The sequence below is a fragment of the Suncus etruscus genome, chromosome 6 (assembly GCF_024139225.1).
Source record: "Suncus etruscus isolate mSunEtr1 chromosome 6, mSunEtr1.pri.cur, whole genome shotgun sequence".
NCBI classification, from domain to species: Eukaryota; Metazoa; Chordata; class Mammalia; order Eulipotyphla; family Soricidae; genus Suncus; species Suncus etruscus.
In genome coordinates, this window is record NC_064853.1 from 105,679,530 (window position 1) to 105,698,814 (window position 19,285).

The following is a 19,285-nucleotide window of genomic DNA, read 5'->3' on the forward strand; positions in this document are numbered from 1 at the left end:
TCACACCCAGCTCTGCTCTCAGAAATCTCTCCTGGCAGGCTCAGGCGACCATATAGAACACTGGGATTCAAACCACTGGCCATCCTGTATTGGCCGTGTGCAAGGCAAACGCCTTACCACTGTGCTATAGCTCCGGCCCCTGACTCTAACTTTTTTTTTTTTTTTTTTTTGGTTTTTGGGCCACACCCAGCAGTGCTCAGGGGTTACTCCTGGCTGTCTGCTCAGAAATAGCTCCTGGCAGGCACAGGGGACCATATGGGACACCGGGATTCGAACCAACCACCTTTAGTCCTGGATCGGGTGCCGCTGTGCTATCTCTCTGGGCCCAATGACTCTAACTTTTTTAAGGGAAATGTTTGCTTGGCTGATTGTTCTCCAACCTTTTATTTTGAGTTTATGTTTGTTCTGACTATTCAGATGTGTTTCTTGTAGGCAATAGAATGTTGGATTCAGCTTTCTGATCTATTTTGCCATTTTGTGTCTCTTAACTGGTGCATTTAGTCTATTGACATGTTTGTCCTTCTGACTGACGTCACTTCTCATGATACTCTCCACATCTATCAATGTGGCAGCAGATTTCATGGCCTCGTCCTTTTTTATAGTTGAGTATTTCTTTGTGTGTATATACCATAGTGTCTTGGTCTAGTCATCAGCTCTTGGACAGTTGGTTTATTTTCATATTTTAGCAATTGTGTTTTGCATAAAATCCTGTCATTAACAGTATTGGAAACCATGGTGCCTAAGTCCCTTAAACACTTGTGTTGCAGTAAATTTTGGGGTGCAAATGATTTCTTTCTTGTTAAGGAACTTAGGTACCAGGGTTTCCAATACTGTTAATGATAGGGTTTTATGCAAAACACAATCAGTCAACACATCCTCTTCCAGAATGTCACTTCCCTCCACTGTTGTCCAGTGTGTCCCTTTCACTTATCCCTCCACATCTTCCTCCCCCATGTGATCTTCCTGTGTGGGTGACAGACTCCTTCACTCTTTCAGTTCCCATTTTATGCTTTAGGACTGCAGCTCTTGCTCATAACACACACACACACACACACACACACACACACACACACACAATTTAATGCTGCAGGATTGAAGAAAGCTGCCTTTGCTCATCTGAGGTCATCTGAGCTTCAGAACCTGTCCACAGGCAGATAAAAGGAGGCTGAGGCTTTTACTTTTGGGTTTTCTGCCCAGAGAGCATTCTTAACAATGAATGCAAAACCAGTGCCTATAACACAATACCATTATTTAAAAGGTACTGAGTGGAGTGAATCATTTTGCATGGTCAGCCAAGGTGACCTGCAAGAGGATGAGTTTGTGATGATGAGCCCCTCAAAAGCCTGAGGAGGGGACAAAGCATCCAGGAGGTGGGTCCTTGCTACTCTGAACAGGAACAATCAAGCTGAAATACAGGCTCAGAGAGAGCAAAGCGAGTGGTTCCTGATGGCTAGAGAGGGGCCATGGGCTGTGTTGGGCAGCCCAGGGGAGTGAGTGCCCAAACAGGGGCAGGGCTTTCTTCTTGTTGGTTCTGCATGGCTGGCCTCATCTTACATGTGAAATTTCATTTCCAGCAGACCCCACAGGCCTATCTCAGGAGGGGAGGAGTGTTGCTATGGGAACAGCAACTGGCATCTCCTTACCAAGTGTCAGTGAACAGGCTCATGTAAGATCCGAGCTAATGTCGTCTTCCCTGCTAGCTTTAGCTCTCTAGCCTCTTCACCCTTACAGCATCTCCAGACATGGAAACTAGAGACACCCCAGTCTTGCACAAGGGGAAGAATTCATCAAAGCATGCAAAGGCTCAGACAGCTGGTACTGGCTGATGGATGCCTTACTAGCACTGATAACTGTGCTCGAGATGGAATAGCACAACGGGAGTTTTTATTCATGATCCCCTGCTTTTATGTTCACCCCAGTTATCCTCAGGTTATAGCAGGTGGTGGGGGTAAGCATAAAGAAAAGAGAATGACCTGGAAGGAATTTATTTATTTAAAATAAAATGGGGAGTTGATTATACCTAGCTTATTCATGGCTTTGTGCTCAGGGATCACTCCTGGTGCGACTCAAGGGATCAAATGGGATGTACTAACTCTTTAGTCCTTGAGAAGGAATTAGAACCACATCCAGTGGTGCTCAAACTCACTCCTGGATCAGTGTTCAGTGATCACTTCTGGCAGTGCGTAGGGATCATATGAGGTTCTGGAAGTGAGTGTCTTAATCCCTGCACTATCTTTCCAGTGCCCTGTTTAACATTCTTTATTGGCATATCTATGAAAGATATGGCACACACCCTAGGTTAACATTTCTCTTTTATATAGTCCATTTTGGGAGTATAACTCTGCTACATTGTGCTATAGCTTTTAGATAGGGAGAAGGTGAAAGATTCTTTGTGCTACTCTTACTGACTTCAGTGCCTAAGGGATACCCAGGCTGCATTAGTAAGACAAGACTAGACCACTGATCCGTGGCAAGGAATATTCCCTGAAATCTTAGTGTCCTACTACATCATTTTTATCCCAGGTAAATTTCACTCTGGGTATAGTTACTCTTTAGAACAACTCACTTTAACACATTAATGCTGGCAATGTAATTTTGTGCTTCTCCCCTTCTGTTGGCCTCATTAATCATGTTCCGCTTTGTTGGACAGCACCAGACTGAAGTGTATAGGAAATTTTGACAACAGTAACCATTTCAGATCATGGCATAAAGGGAATGTGTGACGATGTCCATGTGTGAGCTGTTGATGGTTTATGCTGATGTCAATGTGTTATGCAACAACCGAACACATCCAGACCTTGTCTATCCTGTAGCTGCACTGCCTGGAACACGTGACTTATAGGGGATGCATGGCCAAGACTGTATGGGACTTTAATCATTCCCCAGCACTTAGTCTATTACTTGTGCTACGGTGGAATTGGTTCTGGTTGGGGGTGGCTCCTGGCCTCGGAAGGCATAGAACTGTCTCACAGTGGACTGTGCTTCCCCATCAACTTCTGGAGTTGGGGAGTGTTCTGGAGTGTTCTCTTGAGTGCAGTGCTTCTAGTGACATAGGATTTCTGAATTTATTATAGCATCCAGAAGGGAAATTGCTACCAGTTCCAGATTTTTCTCTAGACAAAAAGAGAGCCCCATTCATCCTTAATCTGGAAATTCAGCTCTGCCACTCCTGGTTTTGACAGTCAGAAAAGACTTGGCATTTTAGAGACATGTTGATACAAAAGGAACAGAAGTAATCAAGCATCCTGGCCATACAGAAGGTATGGACAGGGGCAAATTTGTTTGTCAAAAGAGATCTAAGTGGTACTTCCTTATGTGGCCAAGGAACCTTATCTTTTCTCGGGGCTGTGCTGATTGCTCATCTCCTGTGGTATCATATGGGACTGTTGTAAGATTGTTCAATTTCTTCATGAGCCCAGCATCAAACCCTGTCCTTGGTTTCTCAAGGATGTTTCTAAGAAAGTCCCAATCACCAGTCATATTATTGCAACCTAATTAAAAGGCTCTTTACTCAAGATTTGTGCAGCAGATAGAGTTTGACCTTAGAGAAACAGACATTACTCTGCCTCTGTAGAGGAGAGAGGGGCTGATCATGGCCTTCCCATTTAACTGAACCATGTAGGCTAAGAACAGTCGAAACCCCATCCATCTGGATCCCATCATGCCAAGGGAAGGTTACACTGTCAGATATCTCCATGGAATGCCAATGCTTCCCTTCCTTAAAGGCACACAGAAAGACCACAAGAAAGACCAAGTTGAGTTTCCCAACAATGAAATTTCAATTCTGGGTTTATGGTTGGAAAGTGGCAAGGTAAAAATAGTCTTAGCTGACTCAACATCTGCACTGTAGACTCTACCCCATTGCCCAGTACCATGCTGGCTTCACTGTGTCCCTCAGGAACAGCTACTGCTGCCATGAGAACAGTTCCCCCTCAACACCTGCTGCCTAGGTTCCTTGCTTTTTCATGCTCCATTCCAGAAATAACTGGATGTCTCCTAATGAACTTTATGGGTGTGACTCAGAGGGAAAGATCTAGGCCCTTGGTGTGTGGTTGAGATAGTGGCAGTGGTTTGCTCCCTAAACTACTCTGACCTCAATAGAGCAGGTGCTCTGCCTCGGGCAGCCTCCCTGATGGCCAGACTTTCCGGTTTGTGCTTTGCTGTCCTCTGTTTCTCAGGCTGCTCTTTCTGCTTTGGATTCTTCAGGGACTGGAGCTCTTAGGATACAAGTAAGCCTCTGAAAGAAAGACTTAGCCCAAGAGACTTGAGGGCTTTTCTAAGTATCTCAGAGACCTGAAGTGCCTGGCCTCAGCTGTGGATTTCGAAGATGAATTTATCAAAAGGAGAGAGAAAAGTTGTATCACAAATACAGAGCAGGCTTGTCACACGAAAAGGAGCCCAATGGCAATTCTTTGTACTCAGCTCATCATCTGATATATTAGTAGGGGAACACATATAAAAGTTTTTTATTCTTGTTTTTGGAACACACTCCTGCCTCTGTGCTCAGAAATTACTCCTAGAGAACTAGGGAACCATATGGGATGCTGGGGATCAAATGCAGATCAGCCTCATACAAGGCAAACACATTACCTGCTCCAGCACCAGAGCAATGCATTTTGGAATCTGGAAAACCACCAACCCTTAGGTGAATGAAAAGCAGTAGGTCCAAGTTTCTAGATGCATTTGTCTTAGAAAGAGAGGGCAAGAACTAAACCCTCTGGCCACCTGAGCCCTTTAGAAGTAGCAGTCAAATGCTTTCCAAAACTGGCAAAGGAATGTGGTTTATGAGTAGGTTGATAAACCCTTTGAAAAAAAAACTTTTACTTTAAAAATGTATCGTAAATGTAGAAAATATGGGAAAGTGTTTAAAAGCATACTTTTTCTAGTCTGCATATATCTATAGCTTGTTGAAATGACTTTAGTTGCTCCATTTTGTATTTCTTGCTTCTTCATAAAAGGAGGTCTGGGGCCAGAGTGATAGGATAGTGGGTAAGGTGTTTGCCTTGCATATGGCTATTCTAGATGTGATCTTCGGCATCCTATATGGCCTCTTGTGCACCAGTAGGAGTAATTCCTGAGTGCAGAGCCAGGCCTAATCCCTAAGCACAATCATATGTGGTCCTCAAATCACAAAAGTTATTAATTGGTCATATACTTGTCTCAGGATATTCTGTCCCAGGAGATTCAAGTTTATTCTATCGAGATGAGGGTCTGTCTTTATTCCATTACCATGCTGTTTTAATGTCTATTGCTTTATAGTACAGTTTGTTGGAGAAAATGATGCTTCCCATCTTTCTCTTTGCCAAAGATTGCTTTAGGTATTCATGGAGGTTTATTTGTTCCACACAAAATTCAGATGTGTTTAATCTATTTATTAGAAATAAACTATATATTATTTATTATTTAGTGATAATAATTTATTAATAAATAATTTGAAATGTGTTTGATCTTTTTATTTGAAATATGTTTTAAATATTCGTATAGGAATTGCATCAAATCTATACTGTGTATTGGGAGTATTTCCACTTTAATGATACTAATTCTCCCAATCCATGGCCAGGGGATGTGTTTCCATTTCCTTGTGACTCTTTTATTTCTTGAAGTAGAGCTTTGTAAATTTTCTTTGTATGTCTTTCATCTCTTTAGTTAAGCTGACTCCATGGTACTTGATTTTCTGAGGTATAATTGAATGGTATATTTTAATATCTCTTTCTCCCCTTTCATTATTTATATACAGAAAAGCCATAGATGTTTGCATATTAATTTTGTAGGCAGCCACTTTACTATACAAATCAATTGTTTCTAAAAGCTTTCTTTTTTTCCCTTGGGTATTTTTCTTTGTTTATTAATATCTTTATTTAAACACCCTTACAAATATTACAAATATGTTTGTAGTTGGGTTTCAATCATGTAAAGAACACCCCCCTTCACCAGTGCAACATTCCCATCACCAATGTCCTAAATCTCCCTCCTCCCCAACCCACCCCCGCCTGTACTCCAGACAGGCATTCTACTTCCCTCATTCATTAACTTTGTTATGATAGTTTTCAGTGTAGTTATTTCTCTAACTGCACTCACCAATCTTGGTGTTGAGCTTCATGTCATGAGCTGGACCTTTCAGCCCTCCTCTCTTTGTCTTTGAGGATTATTGCAAAAAATGTCTTTTATTTTTCTTAAAACCCATAGATGAGTGAGACTATTCTGTATCTATTTCTCTCCCTCTGACTTATTTCACTCAGCGTAATAGATTCCATGATTCATGTATAGGAAAATTTCATGACTTCATGTCTTCTGATGGCTGCATAATATTCTATTGTGTATATGTAGCACTATTTTTTTTTAGCCATTCATCTGTTGAAGGGCATCTTGGTTGTTTCCAGAGTCTAGCTATTGTAAATAGTGCTGCAATGAATATAGATGTGAGGAAGGGATTTTTGTATTGTATTTTTGTGTTCCTGGGATATATCCCTAGGAGTGGTATAGCTGGATTGTATGGGAGCTCAATTTTCAGTTTTTGGAGGAATCTCGTATCACTTTCCATAAAAGCTGGACTAGATGGCATTCACACTAGCAGTGAATAAGAGTTCCTTTCTCTCCACATCCCCACCAGCACTGCTTGTTCTCATTCTTTGTGATGTGCGCCAATCTCTGGCTTGAGATGGTACCTCGTAGTTGTTTTGATTTGAATCTCCCTGATGATTAGTGATGTGGAGCGGTTTTTTATGTGCTTTTTTGCCATTTGTATTGCTTCTTTGTCAAAATGTTCATTTCTTCTACCCATTTTTTGATGGGATTGGATATTTTTTTCTTGTAAAGTTCCATCAGTGCCTTGTATATTTTGGATATTAACCCCTTATCTGATGGGTATTGGGTGAATAGTTTCTCCCAGTCAGCGGGTGACTATTTCCTTTGAGGTGCAGAAGCTGGGCCCGGTTCGAATCCTCGTGTCCCATATGGTCCCCCGTGCCTGCCAGGAGCTATTTCTGAGCAGACAGCCAGGAGTAACCCCTGAGCATCGCCGGGTGTGGCCTAAAAGAGAGAGAGAGAGAGAGAGAGAGAGAGAGAGAGAGAGAGAGAGAGAGAGAGAGAGAGAGAGAGAGAGAGGGAGGGAGGGAGGGAGGGAGGGAGGGAGGGAGGGAGGGAGGGAGGGAGAGGGAGAGGGAGAGGGAGAGGGAGAGGGAGAAGAAGGAGAAGGAGAAGGAGAAGAGAGAGAGGAGAGAGAGAGAGATGCAGAAGCTTCTGAGCTTAATATATTACCATGTGTTTATCTCTGCTTCCACTTGTTTGGAGAGTGCTGTTTCCTCCTTAAAGATCCCTTTAGTCTCAATGTCATGGAGTGTTTTACCTACGTATTGTTCTATATACCTTATGGTTTCAGGTCTGATATCAAGGTCTTTAATGCATTTGGATTTTACATTCGTACATGGTGTTAACTGGGGGGAGGGGTGGGTGTCTAAGTTCGCTTTTTTGCAAGTGGCTAACCAGTTGTGCGAACACCACTTGTTGAAGAGGCTTTCCTTGCTCCATTTAGGATTTCTTTCCTTTATCAAAAACTAGATGATCGTATGTCTGGGGAACATTCTCCCAGTACTCAAGCCTATTCCACTGATTTGAGGGTCTGTCTTTATTCTAATACCATGCTGTCTTGATAACTATTGCTTTGTAAAACAGTTTAAAATTGGGGAAAGTAATGCCTCCCATATTTCTTTTCCCAAAGATTGATTGCTTTAGCTATTCAAGGATGTTTTTTGTTCCAAATGAATTTCAGAAGTGTTTGATCCACTTCTTTGAAGAATGCCATGGGTATCTTTAGAGGGATCACATTAAATCTGTACAATGCTTTGGGGAGTATTGCCATTTTAATGGTGTTAATCCTGCCAAATCCATGAGCCCTGTGTTTCTATTTCCACATGTCCTCTCTTATTTCTTTAAGCAGGGTTTTATAGTTTTCTTCAGATAGGTCCTTCATGTCTTTAGTCAAGTTGACTCCAAGATATTTGAGTTTGTGTGACACTAACGTGAATGGGGTTGTTTTCTTAATGTCCATTTCTTCCCTATCATTATTGGTGTATAAAAAGGCCATTGTTTTTTTGTATGTTACTTTTGTAGCCTGCCACATTGCTATATGAATCTATTGTTTCTAGAAGCTTTTAGAGTCTTTAGGTTTTTCTAAGTAGAGTATCATGTCATCTGCAAACAGTGAGAGGAGCTTGACTTCTTCCTTTCCTATCTGGATTCCCTTGATATCTTTTTCTTGCATAATCACTACAGCAAGTACTTCCAGTACTGTGTTGAATAGGAGTGGTGAGGAGGACAGTCTTGTCTTGTACCAGAATATAGAGGAAAGGCTTTCTAAAAGTTTAATTTGTAGATTCTTTAGAATTTAGAAAATCCTAAGAAGTTTGACTTCTTCCCTTACTGATGTCCTTGATATCTTTTTCTCGCCTAATTGCTATGGCACATATTTCTAGTATTATATTGACTAGAAGTGGCAAGAGTGTACTCTCTTGCCACCAACCTTTTCCTCCATCTTGGTTGCTGGCACTAATACTGAGCTCAGTTAAAGCAGAAGCTAAAGGAGGTCACACTTCATACCTGATTGTAGCAGTTAACTACAAGATCCCAAGATCCCATGTAGAGAAGGAGTAGTCAAGCCTAGGAAGAACAACAGATGTACTGCCCACCCCAGGGATAATGGCTGCCTCAGTACAAATGTTTTTATATGATTGAGGTGAAAGGGGTAGCCATATCTTCAGTATCTGGAGAGCCACTTGCATTTAGCACACAACCAGACAAGATACAAGAGGCACACATCCAATCTTAGAGTGAAGCAGAGTTTTGTCCTTCTGAGCCGTTTGTCCCCTAGAACAGGTGTAGGACCTGTCATCCATCCTGAGTGGGTGCCTGAGGGTGGTGTCTGTCTTCAGCTCTTTACCAAGACAGTGCTAGAATGTGGCCCTGGCACGTCTCTGGGCTCTGGCCATCTTTGGCTTAGCTCACTGTCCTCATGACCATGCCTGGAGCCCCAGGGACATGTCAGACTGGAGTTGGGAAGGGTGGATAGACAAACAAGAGTGCAGCCTGAGGGACGAACACGTGGATAGACAAGTAGGAGTGCAGTCAATCCCTCACTGGCAGGTCCTTGAGGGATGAATACATGGGTCAGTGATGTATACTTTGTTCCTTGTCTATCATTATTGATCCCGTGACTTTAAGAAAGTTTCTTTGTCTTTACTTGTAATGTGGGTGAAATTAATACTTGCCCTCATAGAAGTTCTGCTGATTTGTCTATAGTCTCCTTTTTTATTACTATTAAATCCTATTTAGATGGAACCAAGACCATACCCAGTAAAAGAGCATACTTCACTGCTTCTATATAGCTAGGTGACTATGTATGTGACTTAATTTCATTTGATGAGGAAGAGGAAATGGTATAGACTTCCAGAAAGGTTGCTTAAAGAATCAAATTTATTGCAAGGGGAAGGGAAGATGAGGCTGATGCCCTTTCCCCTTCCTCTTTTCTGTTTTCTGGAACACAGCCTGGTTGGATGGAGCTCCAGTAGCTCTCTTGTATCATGAGGTGAGGATAGAAACTAGATCTGGGAGAGCAGGAGAAGCAGGAGGAGCATAGGACACCCCCCTCCAGTAATGTCACAAAACAGCCAGTCTGTCCTTGGATGACTTAGCTCTTGTCTCATGTGTGTCCAAACTTTGTTACTTTTGTCCTCGGTCCCATGTAGCTGGGCATAATATATATCAGATGCACCTGTCCACTGGATTTGTAGTGTGGGTTCAGTTCTAGAGCACAGGACAGAGTGCTTTGGATATGGCTGTTTTCTATAAAGATAGAAGGAATGATGCTGCCATTATAATTGTTATCTGAATTACTGAAAATGCAGGGTCACTGTGGATGGAGTGACAGGCTTACATGCCCAGAGGCAGGAGGAGACATCACAGCAGAAAAACAAGAAGCTGTGGACAGACAGCAGGACACATCCTGGCTTGATTTTCCTGAGTTCACATTCTTGTTTGTTTGTTTGTTTTTGGATCATATCCAGTGGCACTCAGGAGGTACTCCTGGCTTTGTGCTCAGAAGTTGCTCTCGGTAGGCTCGGGGGGACCATATGGGATGCTGGGATTCAAACTGGGGTCCGTCCTGTGTTGGCCATGTGCAAGGTAAACGCCTTACTGCTCAAGCTCTCTGAGTTCACATTCTTTTTTTGTTTTTGTTTTGTTTTTGTTTTTGTTTTTTGGGCCACACCCGGTGATGCTCTGGGGTTACTCCTGGCTATGCGCTCAGAAATCCCTCCTGGCTTGGAGGACCATAGGGACGCGGGGTGGGGGGGGATTGAACCGGAGACTACATGGGATGCCGGGATTTGAACCACCGACCTTCTGCATGCAAGGCAAACACCTTACCTCCATGCTATCTCTCCGGCCCGAGTTCACATTCTTTTTTTTTTTTTTTTTTTTTTTTTTTTTGGTTTTTTGGGCCACACCCGTTTGACGCTCAGGGGTTACTCCTGGCTATGTGCTCAGAAATCGCCCCTGGCTTGGGGGGACCATATGGGACGCCGGGGGATCGAACCGCGGTCCGTTCCTTGGCTAGCGCTTGTAAGGCAGACACCTTACCTCTAGCGCCACCTTCCCGGCCCCCGAGTTCACATTCTTAAGTGTGGCATAGACCCACATACCAGCAGAGAGTGAACAAAACAGATACAGGCCCCAGGTGATCACTCTGAGATTTGCTTGTGAGCTGTGCATGTAGGCTGGCCTGCTTCAACCCCAGACCACATGGTCTCTGAGCATCCCTGGGGATGACCCTGAGCACTGCTAGGTCTACTACCCCCCGAAAGAGAGGGAAATAATAGACAGATGGTATAAAGATAGAGAAGAAGAGATTGGAAGCAGAGTTAGAATGTGAGGAAGTTGGAAACCTGAGCCATAGCCTGTTGGTCAGCACCTAGGACACCATTTCCCACATATAGCTGTTAATTCTGCTCCAAGAATGCCTCTGTTGCTGCAGCAAGGAACAGTGCAGAGGGCCTATGGATGAGGAGCTGAAATACAGACCTGTTTTTCAACAGTAAAGCTTTGGGAAGTCCCAAAGAAAGGAGATAATAGCAGTTACCAGCAAGTGCCCTGTTGGAGTGAGATCCTGCTGTGCATAGATGCCCCTCTGACATGAGAGGAAGAGGAGGAAAGGGAGCACTGGACTCTTTGCATCTGAAATCCCATTTCCCTGACTTTAAACAGGAAGGAGGACAGGGCTGTTGTTTCCTCCTGGCAGTGGAGAGAAACAGTCCAGATATGACAGTGTCTGTTTTGCTGGTCTGTCAAGCTGAGTTGGAAGTAAATTCTGTTTCTATCCTAATGGCCCTAATGTTTACTTAGGACCCCAAAGGTGTGAAGGTAGAGAGGAGACCCATTTTACACCATTGCTGAAGCAAAGGCTATCTTTTTTTTTTTTTTTCTTTTTTTGGATTTTGGTTTTTGGGCCACACCCTGAGGTGCTCAGGGGTTACTCCTGGTTATCTGCTCAGAAATAGCCCCTGGCAGGCATGAGGGACCATATGGGACACTGGGATTTGAACCAAGGACCTTTTGCATGAAAGGCAAAAGTCTTAACTCCATGCTATCTATCTGGCCCAAGCAAACGCTATCTTTTCAATGATGATTGATTTTCTTTCTAACCCCCAAACAGAAACTGATGATTTAAAAGAAAAATTGGGGTGGGGATTCAGCTTTGTGGAAGAGTTATTGTCTGGGTTCAATGTCTGGCACAGCAAAACAAATTAAAAAGATACAGTACAGTCAGAGAGATAGCACAGAGATTAAGATACAGACTTGCAATTTGCTCATCCCAATTTGACCCCAGCACCAGATGGGCCCCTGAGCATTACCAGGGGTAATACCCAGGTACTGCCTGGGAGGCCCCAAAGTACCACTAGTATGGACCATTCAGGCATCTTTGAGCCCCACATTGAACCAGTTATGCTAAGCTGCAGCTAACCTTGAGTTTTCCATGCTTAATGTCTAGAATAAGGCTCAGAGGAAGAATTTGTTTTTTCACTAATATATGAAACCGGACAGCAGCCATTAATTTTCAACCTTCAGCCACACATGTACCCTCCCTCCCTCCCCCACAGCATTTTCAGAGCTGCTCACAGGTTGTGTAAGTCACTCCATGGAGCCCTATTTCCTCTCCTCTCCCTCCTCCTGCAGAGGTGGGCCAGGATGTTCGTGTGGGAAACCCAGATCAGCATCGTGGGGCTGTGGGCTGCACTGCCCAGCACCTGCCTGTCTTGGCCAGCCTTCCTGGTGCTGGTGAAGAACAAGTTTCAGAGCCTAGCCAAAGAAATTCAGATTAGGATTCCTGCCCAGCTCTGTATCAACTGTGTGAGTGTGATTGCCAGGGTGGATGTTTGACTTTATCATCTGTCACAGAGAAATCACAGTGCAATATTTACAACTTTGGAGGCTCAAATGAGTCTAATATATTTGTACTTGTTGGCAGTGTTCATTCAAAATAATGCCTTTGCAGGACCACAGAGCTCAATGAACTGAGCATGTGCTTTGTATGTGAGAGAGCCAAGTTTTATCATCAGCACCATATGGTCCCCCAAGCACTACCAGGAGTGACCCCCTGAGTAGGAAAATAGTCCTAAGCACTGCTAGGTATAAGTCCCCCCAAACTAAAAATTAACAAATAATAAACAAATGCGCTTTAAGTTCTGATGGCTTTATCCATGATTCTCTCCTCTGTGACTACATTTCCCAACTGTAGTCTTTCTAATTCCTTGGTTCCTTGGGAACGTGTGGACATGTGTGGTAGGAAGCGGGCCACACCTTCTTTACCTATGGAAGTTTCAACAATTGCACCAGGTTGGTACTTTTTTTTTTTTTTTTTTGACTTGGGGCCACACCTGAAGATGTTAAGGGGTTACTCCTAGCTCTTTGCTCAGAATTACTCCTGGTGGGCTCAGGGTACCCATAAGGGATGCCAGGAATCAAATACAGGCTGGGAGCATGCAAGGCAAATACCCTACCTGTTGTGCTATTGCTCTAGCCCCCCTAGTACTTTCACGTGGGCTATGGCACAATTTCTTTCCTTTTTGAGATGGTTTTAGGCCATACTCCGTAATACTCAGAGGCCACTCCCATTTCTGTGCTCTGGGTTCACTCCTGGCAGTGTTTTAGAGACCAGTTGCAGAACTGAAGGTGAAACTGGGACCAGCCACATGCACGGTATGTGCCAACTCATAGTGTCTGTGGCATCATTTCTTTTCTTGTTTTGTTTTGATTTTAGAATAGCAGGGCTGTGAAAGAGATTTCAGAAATGCTGCAGAGCTCTTCTCAGAAGCTGAATGGTGGATGCTCTAGATTGTTTCTGCTCTCACATATGGTGCTTCCTTGTTTGGTCGTCTTGGACCATTTGCCAAACTCCCATGACTTTCTAAATTCTAGGCACTTCCTCTGACAAGGAGGAAATGGGGATCGAGGAGGGGGAGCAAAAGCTGGGTGGAGGTTCATGATATGTGTTGAACTTTAGTTCAACCCATGGTCTGGTTCTGGCTACAGATTTTCCCTGCACTGGAGAGAGTTTGACCATACTGGAGGAACCCCAGAAATCCATGCCTAATACCTGGCCCCTTGGCTGCCCCATGGTGTTTTTTCAGTCAGCTCTTCCAGAGCTCACCTGCTCTCCTGCAGCTAGAACATTCACTGTTGGGGACAAGAGGCCTAGTTGGAAAGCCACCCCAATTCCCCATGGTATGAAAACCAGCCAGCCAGTTTTAGCCAGGAACCCCTCAACTTGGCTCTGTGCATCAGGATGGTTAGCCTGAGACCCTACAGCAGGAGAGGCTAGGTTTGTGTGCTTGGTGGGGCATCAGCTCACAGACTATAGCATCTTTCTGTAGGTGAACTCTCTCCTCTGCCCCCTGCCCTCTAACTCCCAAAGATCAGAGGTACTGCCAACTCATAACTATTGAGTGCTGAGGGTGATAGCAGGTGGCAGTTGCTTCCTTCTTTCTCAGGGAACAGAGACCAGCCAGCTGCCCGACACACTGCTTCTGGTCTTAGCCTGTCAGGGCCTGAGAAACTGATGAACTCTGAGAATGCGGGGCCCATGCTCTGAGGGGAAGCCCTCGGACACATTATAAATATTTACTTCTGAGAATCTCTGAGACTCTTCTAAATAGAAACTGAACGCTCGCTTTTAAATTGTGAGCCTATCGCCAGGAGAGGCCTGCATACTGTCCTGATGGGTGTCTGGGGTGGCCACATGTCTCTTCTCATTGTTTCCGAGTCAGTCACTTGCATGTTGTACTATGTGTGCATTAAGAAGTGTTCAAAAGTCCACAAAGAAAGACTTCATCATAAGCTCCATTCCTTGAGCTACACAGTCACCAAGATCTCTAGATACAGAGGTCTGATTTTACCATCTAAGACGAAGCAGAAGTCTTCCATACACCACGAAAGCACCAAGGGGAGAGTAAATAAATGATCATGCAAGGAGTCTATAATTAATCCCATGACAGTATACTTCAGGGGTGGAGAAACCCTGTATCTCCTAGGACAAGGGAATTCCCTCTACAATATCCCCAATAGTTACTGTGCCTATGCAGGGGGAAAAAGAAAAGAAAAAAAAAAAGCACAAAACAATCATTTTTTCACACATTTGTTTATTGATTGATTGATTTTTTTTGACATCTTTATTTTGGTGTAGAGATTGAAGTTGATGTCTCCAATATTATTTTATTTTATTTTATCTTATCTTTCTCTTTCTTTTTGCACTCCAGCATGATTTGATTTTAGAACCGAGACTATTGTGTGGTGCTTGTCTTTATTGCTGTAGTGCTCACTGGATATTTAATTTGATATTTCTTTCTGTATTGTTGTGGTGTTTCAATCACCTTTTTTACATCCTCTCTCAAACTGAGGTTGAAAGCCTCTAGAAGGACTTCGCCCATTTTCAGCGTATTTGACTTTTTTTTTCTTATTTTGTACCCCAATCTATTGCTTTTCTTTCCATCAAACAAAACCACATAACTCGATTTATCTAGCTCTGCCTCTTAAATAGAGGGGGAAACAAGGGAGGGTACCAGGACCAAACAGATATATGATCACTAATAGTAAGCTAGACAAAGAGGGGCCACCTACTCTAGCGGCCCGGGGGGGTGATGGTGGGGTATATGGGTGGCAGAAAGGGAACTGGGTTGGGGGGGAAGACATATTTGGTGATGGGTATTCCCCTGGTTCAATGTTAATATGTACCTAAAATACAACTGTGAAAGATATGTAAGCCATTATGATAAAAAAATGTGTTTTAATCAGAAATGTTCTTTGACTTACATGTATTATATTAATTATATGTTATATTATGTTATGTTAGTTTACCTCAATATGTTAATCAATTTTGTCTCTTCAATAAATTCTTTTTTTTTTGTTTGTTTTGTTTTTGTTTTTGTTTTTGGGCCACACCCAGCGGTGCTCAGGGGTTACTCCTGGCTGTCTGCTGGCAGGCACGGGGGACCATATGGGACACCGGGATTCGAACCAACCACCTTTGGTTCTGGATTGGCTGCTTGCAAGGCAAACGCCGCTGTGCTATCTCTCCGGGCCCAAATTCTTACAATAAAAAGAAAAAAAATAGTTGTACAGAAAAAAAAAAACAAAGAGGTGTTCAAAAGTGTTTTCCTGATGGTGGGATGGCGCTGAAATGTGGGCAGTGACAAGCGGTGACTTTTATCCAGAGGCAGAGGAAGGCGGCTATGTCAGAAAGTGCTCTAGAGCTCTAGTCAGCCAATAATAAATCCAAGAAAATAGCACTAATGGAAACAGAATGAATTGTTTCTGGACATGAGTGAAGTGGGGCAAGAAGAAGGGAGGTTCCCCCACTCTTGTTTGTTCTGGGTCTCCTAAATTACTCAATCGGGGCTGTAATTCCATCCTTGGTCAGATGACATGCTTTGTGGCTGGTTTAATTGGAGGCTGATGATGAATTGCTCAAGTCCATTTCCACAGGGGAATGTGGATTTGGAACTGCCAATGATTCAGAGGCCATGCCATGTGTGGTGCTTTCTGGGGTGCTTTTGAGCAGAGAACTCAAACTGGTACTCTGGGTCTCAGACACCAACCCAGAGCTAAGTGACACCCTGAACCCCAGAATAATCCCCCCACAAACCTTGTATTCTCTGGGACCAGGATGAGGCCTAAAGGCTTTGAAAAGCTGTTCCTGAAGCCTGCCTTTGGGGTGTGTCTTTTCCAGCACCATCTTGTTAGCCTGAAACTGGAGCAGGGAAGTAGGGAGTGGAGATGGAAACACAGATCACTCTACCTCTAGTAGGGAGTGGAGAGGGAAACAAAGATCACTCTACCCCCTGGAGTACAAATTCGATTATCCCTCAAACCAGGACAAAGGCCAGGCCCTCTTCTACCTTTTTTCTACTTTGAATTGACATGTTTCTGTGCCTTCAGTCTTGCAAGAGGGAGCATGTTTCAACTTCTTGAAATAGCGCCAGTTGGCCTCTGACCTCTTCCAATGAATGGTCTAAGCCCTGTAGTGACCAGTGACCAGCCACGAGATGGAAGGCCACTCCAGGAGGCCTGGTCAGCCAGCAGCAGGTGGTTGAACTTATCCCCGGAGGCTGTATGGCACAGACGTTTTTCCCCAAACTACTGTCCACAGAAAACTTTGCCTAACACACTGGCAAGCTCCCTGTCTCTGAAAGCATGGCAGCTGCTCATGGAAACTCCAGCTCCTCTTTGTGTACTTTACACACATCCCAAGGAGCATAAGTTGTGTTTGTGGGGGGTGGTTGGAAGGCCTCTCCTGTAGCAGCTGATGACATGTTTCAAGAGGCAGTGGAGACCAGGAGACCAGGATCCCAGTTCTGGTGGCTGCAATTTCATACCTGACCCTGAGCCTGTCCAGACCCGACTATGGGAGTAAAGTCAGGTCAGATTCCTGGTCAGGAGGTGAATTTACAGGAGAGCAAACACTTTTGTTCTGTTTTTGGGCCGCACCTGATGGTGCTCATCAGAATTTACTCCTGGTTCTGTGCTCAGGTATCACCCCTGATGGGGTTCAGAGGACCATTTGGGATACCAGGAATGGAACCCTATCCACTGTACTATTGCTCTGGCCTACACAGTGGTTTTTTGTTTTGTTTTGTTTTGGGGCTAACCCTGGTGATGCTCAGGGTTTGCTCCTAGCTCTGTGCTCAGTGATCACGCCTGAGAGTGCTCTAGGGACCATATGGGTTCTGGGGGTTGAACCCAGGTCAGCTGCATGCAAGGCAAATGCCCTACCTGCTGTACTATGGCATCAGCCCCACACATACACACACACATTGAGCATGGCTATGTAGAGCAATTTTCCCATTTCCAAAAGGCCTCTCATAGAGGACTCTGATACCCGTCCTTCGGTTACTCATTGATCCTCAAGTGACACACTCTCAGAGGGCCTAGTTGTGTTGAATGCTGGAAACCTGTGATCTGTGTCAGCCAGGCCTTGAGCCTCTTCCCTGGGTCTGCTATCAGCCTGGCTGCCTTGTGGCAATTTACTCTCCTCAGTTTTCCCATCTTCAAGATGGGCAGATTGGCTTTGGTTCCTTCCAGGCTCCCTTCTTTTGTTCATCAGGTGGCAGTTAGCAAGCATCCCTGTCTCTAGGCTCATCAGCCTTCTTTCTCTGGGCCACATCCCAGGTGGCACGAGGCCTCCAAAAATGCTCCAAAGCTCACCACTTTCAGTGGACCATGTACCCGTAGGAGTCCCAGACAAGCCCTGCATAATCTGCATCTGTGGGGTGTCAGTCCTAGGACCCCCAATAGTAGGCCAGAGGAAGGGTTTTTTATGAGGATTTCCAGGACTGGAAGAGTAGACCATGGAGGTGGTAATAACTGGTGGGGCAGAGTGTTTCTGTGGATGATAATCTTATTCAGGACAGCAAGAACCATCCAGCCAGAACCAACCATTGTTTGTTTTTTTCTCTTTTCCAGAGATCTCACGGATAATTCAGCTGGACCTCGACCTACAGTACCAAACCAATATTCGGGAATTGTTTGAGGAGTTTGACAACTTCCTGCCAAGCGCTGTCATTGGCATAGCGAGGGAGATGCAGCCTGTGTACAGGTACAAGGAGGTGGACTGAAGGAGAAGGGGCACCTCCAAGATCCTCATCAACCAGCCCATCTCTTCCTCATGTGGGCAAGGATTTGTGGGGTGTGGGCTTTCTGATATGTGTGAGGGGCACACATGGAGTAGGAAGTCCTTTTGAGGTTGTCTGACATGTTTCTTGTAGAAACTTTGGTATTTTGGTTGTTGGCATTAAGTTTAGAATTCAAAACAGTATCTTACAGAGTGATATCACTTTTTATAAAAAAAAAAATAAACAGGGACCCGAGCAATAATATAACAGGTAGTACACTTACCTTGAATACAGCCTACCCAGGTTCAATCCCTAGTACTCCATAGGGTCCCCTGAGCTCTTCTATTTATTTATTTTTATTTATTTATTTATTTATTTATTTATTTATTTATTTATTTATTTATTTATTTATTTGGTTTTTGGGTCACACCCGGCAGTGCTCAGGGGTTACTCCTGGCTGTCTGCTCAGAAATAGCTCCTGGCAGGCACGGGGGACCATATGGGACACTGGGATTCGAACCAACCACCTTTGGTCCTGAATCGGCTGCTTGCAAGGCAAACGCCGCTGTGCTATCTCTCTGGGCCCCCCTGAGCTCTTCTAGTAGTAATCCTTGGGCACAGTCCCAGGGGTAAGCCCTGAGTACTTCTAGGTGTGGCAAAAAAAAAAAAAGAAAAAAAAAAAAAGAAAAATCCCAAGAAAATTAAATGAAATTAAAAAAATAAAAATTTCCCCACTGGGGACCCCAGACTATGGCTAATCAGGATTTCTTTAGTTCTGAGGGTTTTCTTAATTCTGAGGATTAAGACTCCAGGTGACTCTTGCCCTGGCTACTAAGTCACCCAAACATCTCCTGGCCCTTTCTCACTGAAGAGCCCTAATATCAGGGTAATCAGGATCGCCTAAGCACGTGTGATGGAACTGGGGTTGGACTCAAGGCTTTGTGCTTCAAGCATGGAGCCTTCCTTTGGACTCAGGATAGAACTTGATTTTTTCCAATCTGGTGATAAACTAGGCCTGGACTTCCAAGTCATTAGTAACCTCTCGTTTGAATAAACTGAGTGGGAATATCTGTGTCTTAAGAGGAGGGATGACAACTAAGCTTTGGACCTACACGGGCATTTCCTGGCAA

At 44.1% G+C, this 19,285-nt stretch overlaps 1 protein-coding gene across 1 annotated transcript in view; it reads left to right on the forward strand.

Moving 5' to 3' along the window:
• XXYLT1 (xyloside xylosyltransferase 1) overlaps nucleotides 1-19,285 on the forward strand; it is a 110,802-nt gene that overhangs the window by 49,987 nt on the left and 41,530 nt on the right. The window contains exon 3 of the mRNA XM_049775985.1: nucleotides 18,007-18,139. Coding sequence (XP_049631942.1) covers nucleotides 18,007-18,139 — 133 coding nt within the window. The remainder of the gene's footprint in view (nucleotides 1-18,006; nucleotides 18,140-19,285) is intronic.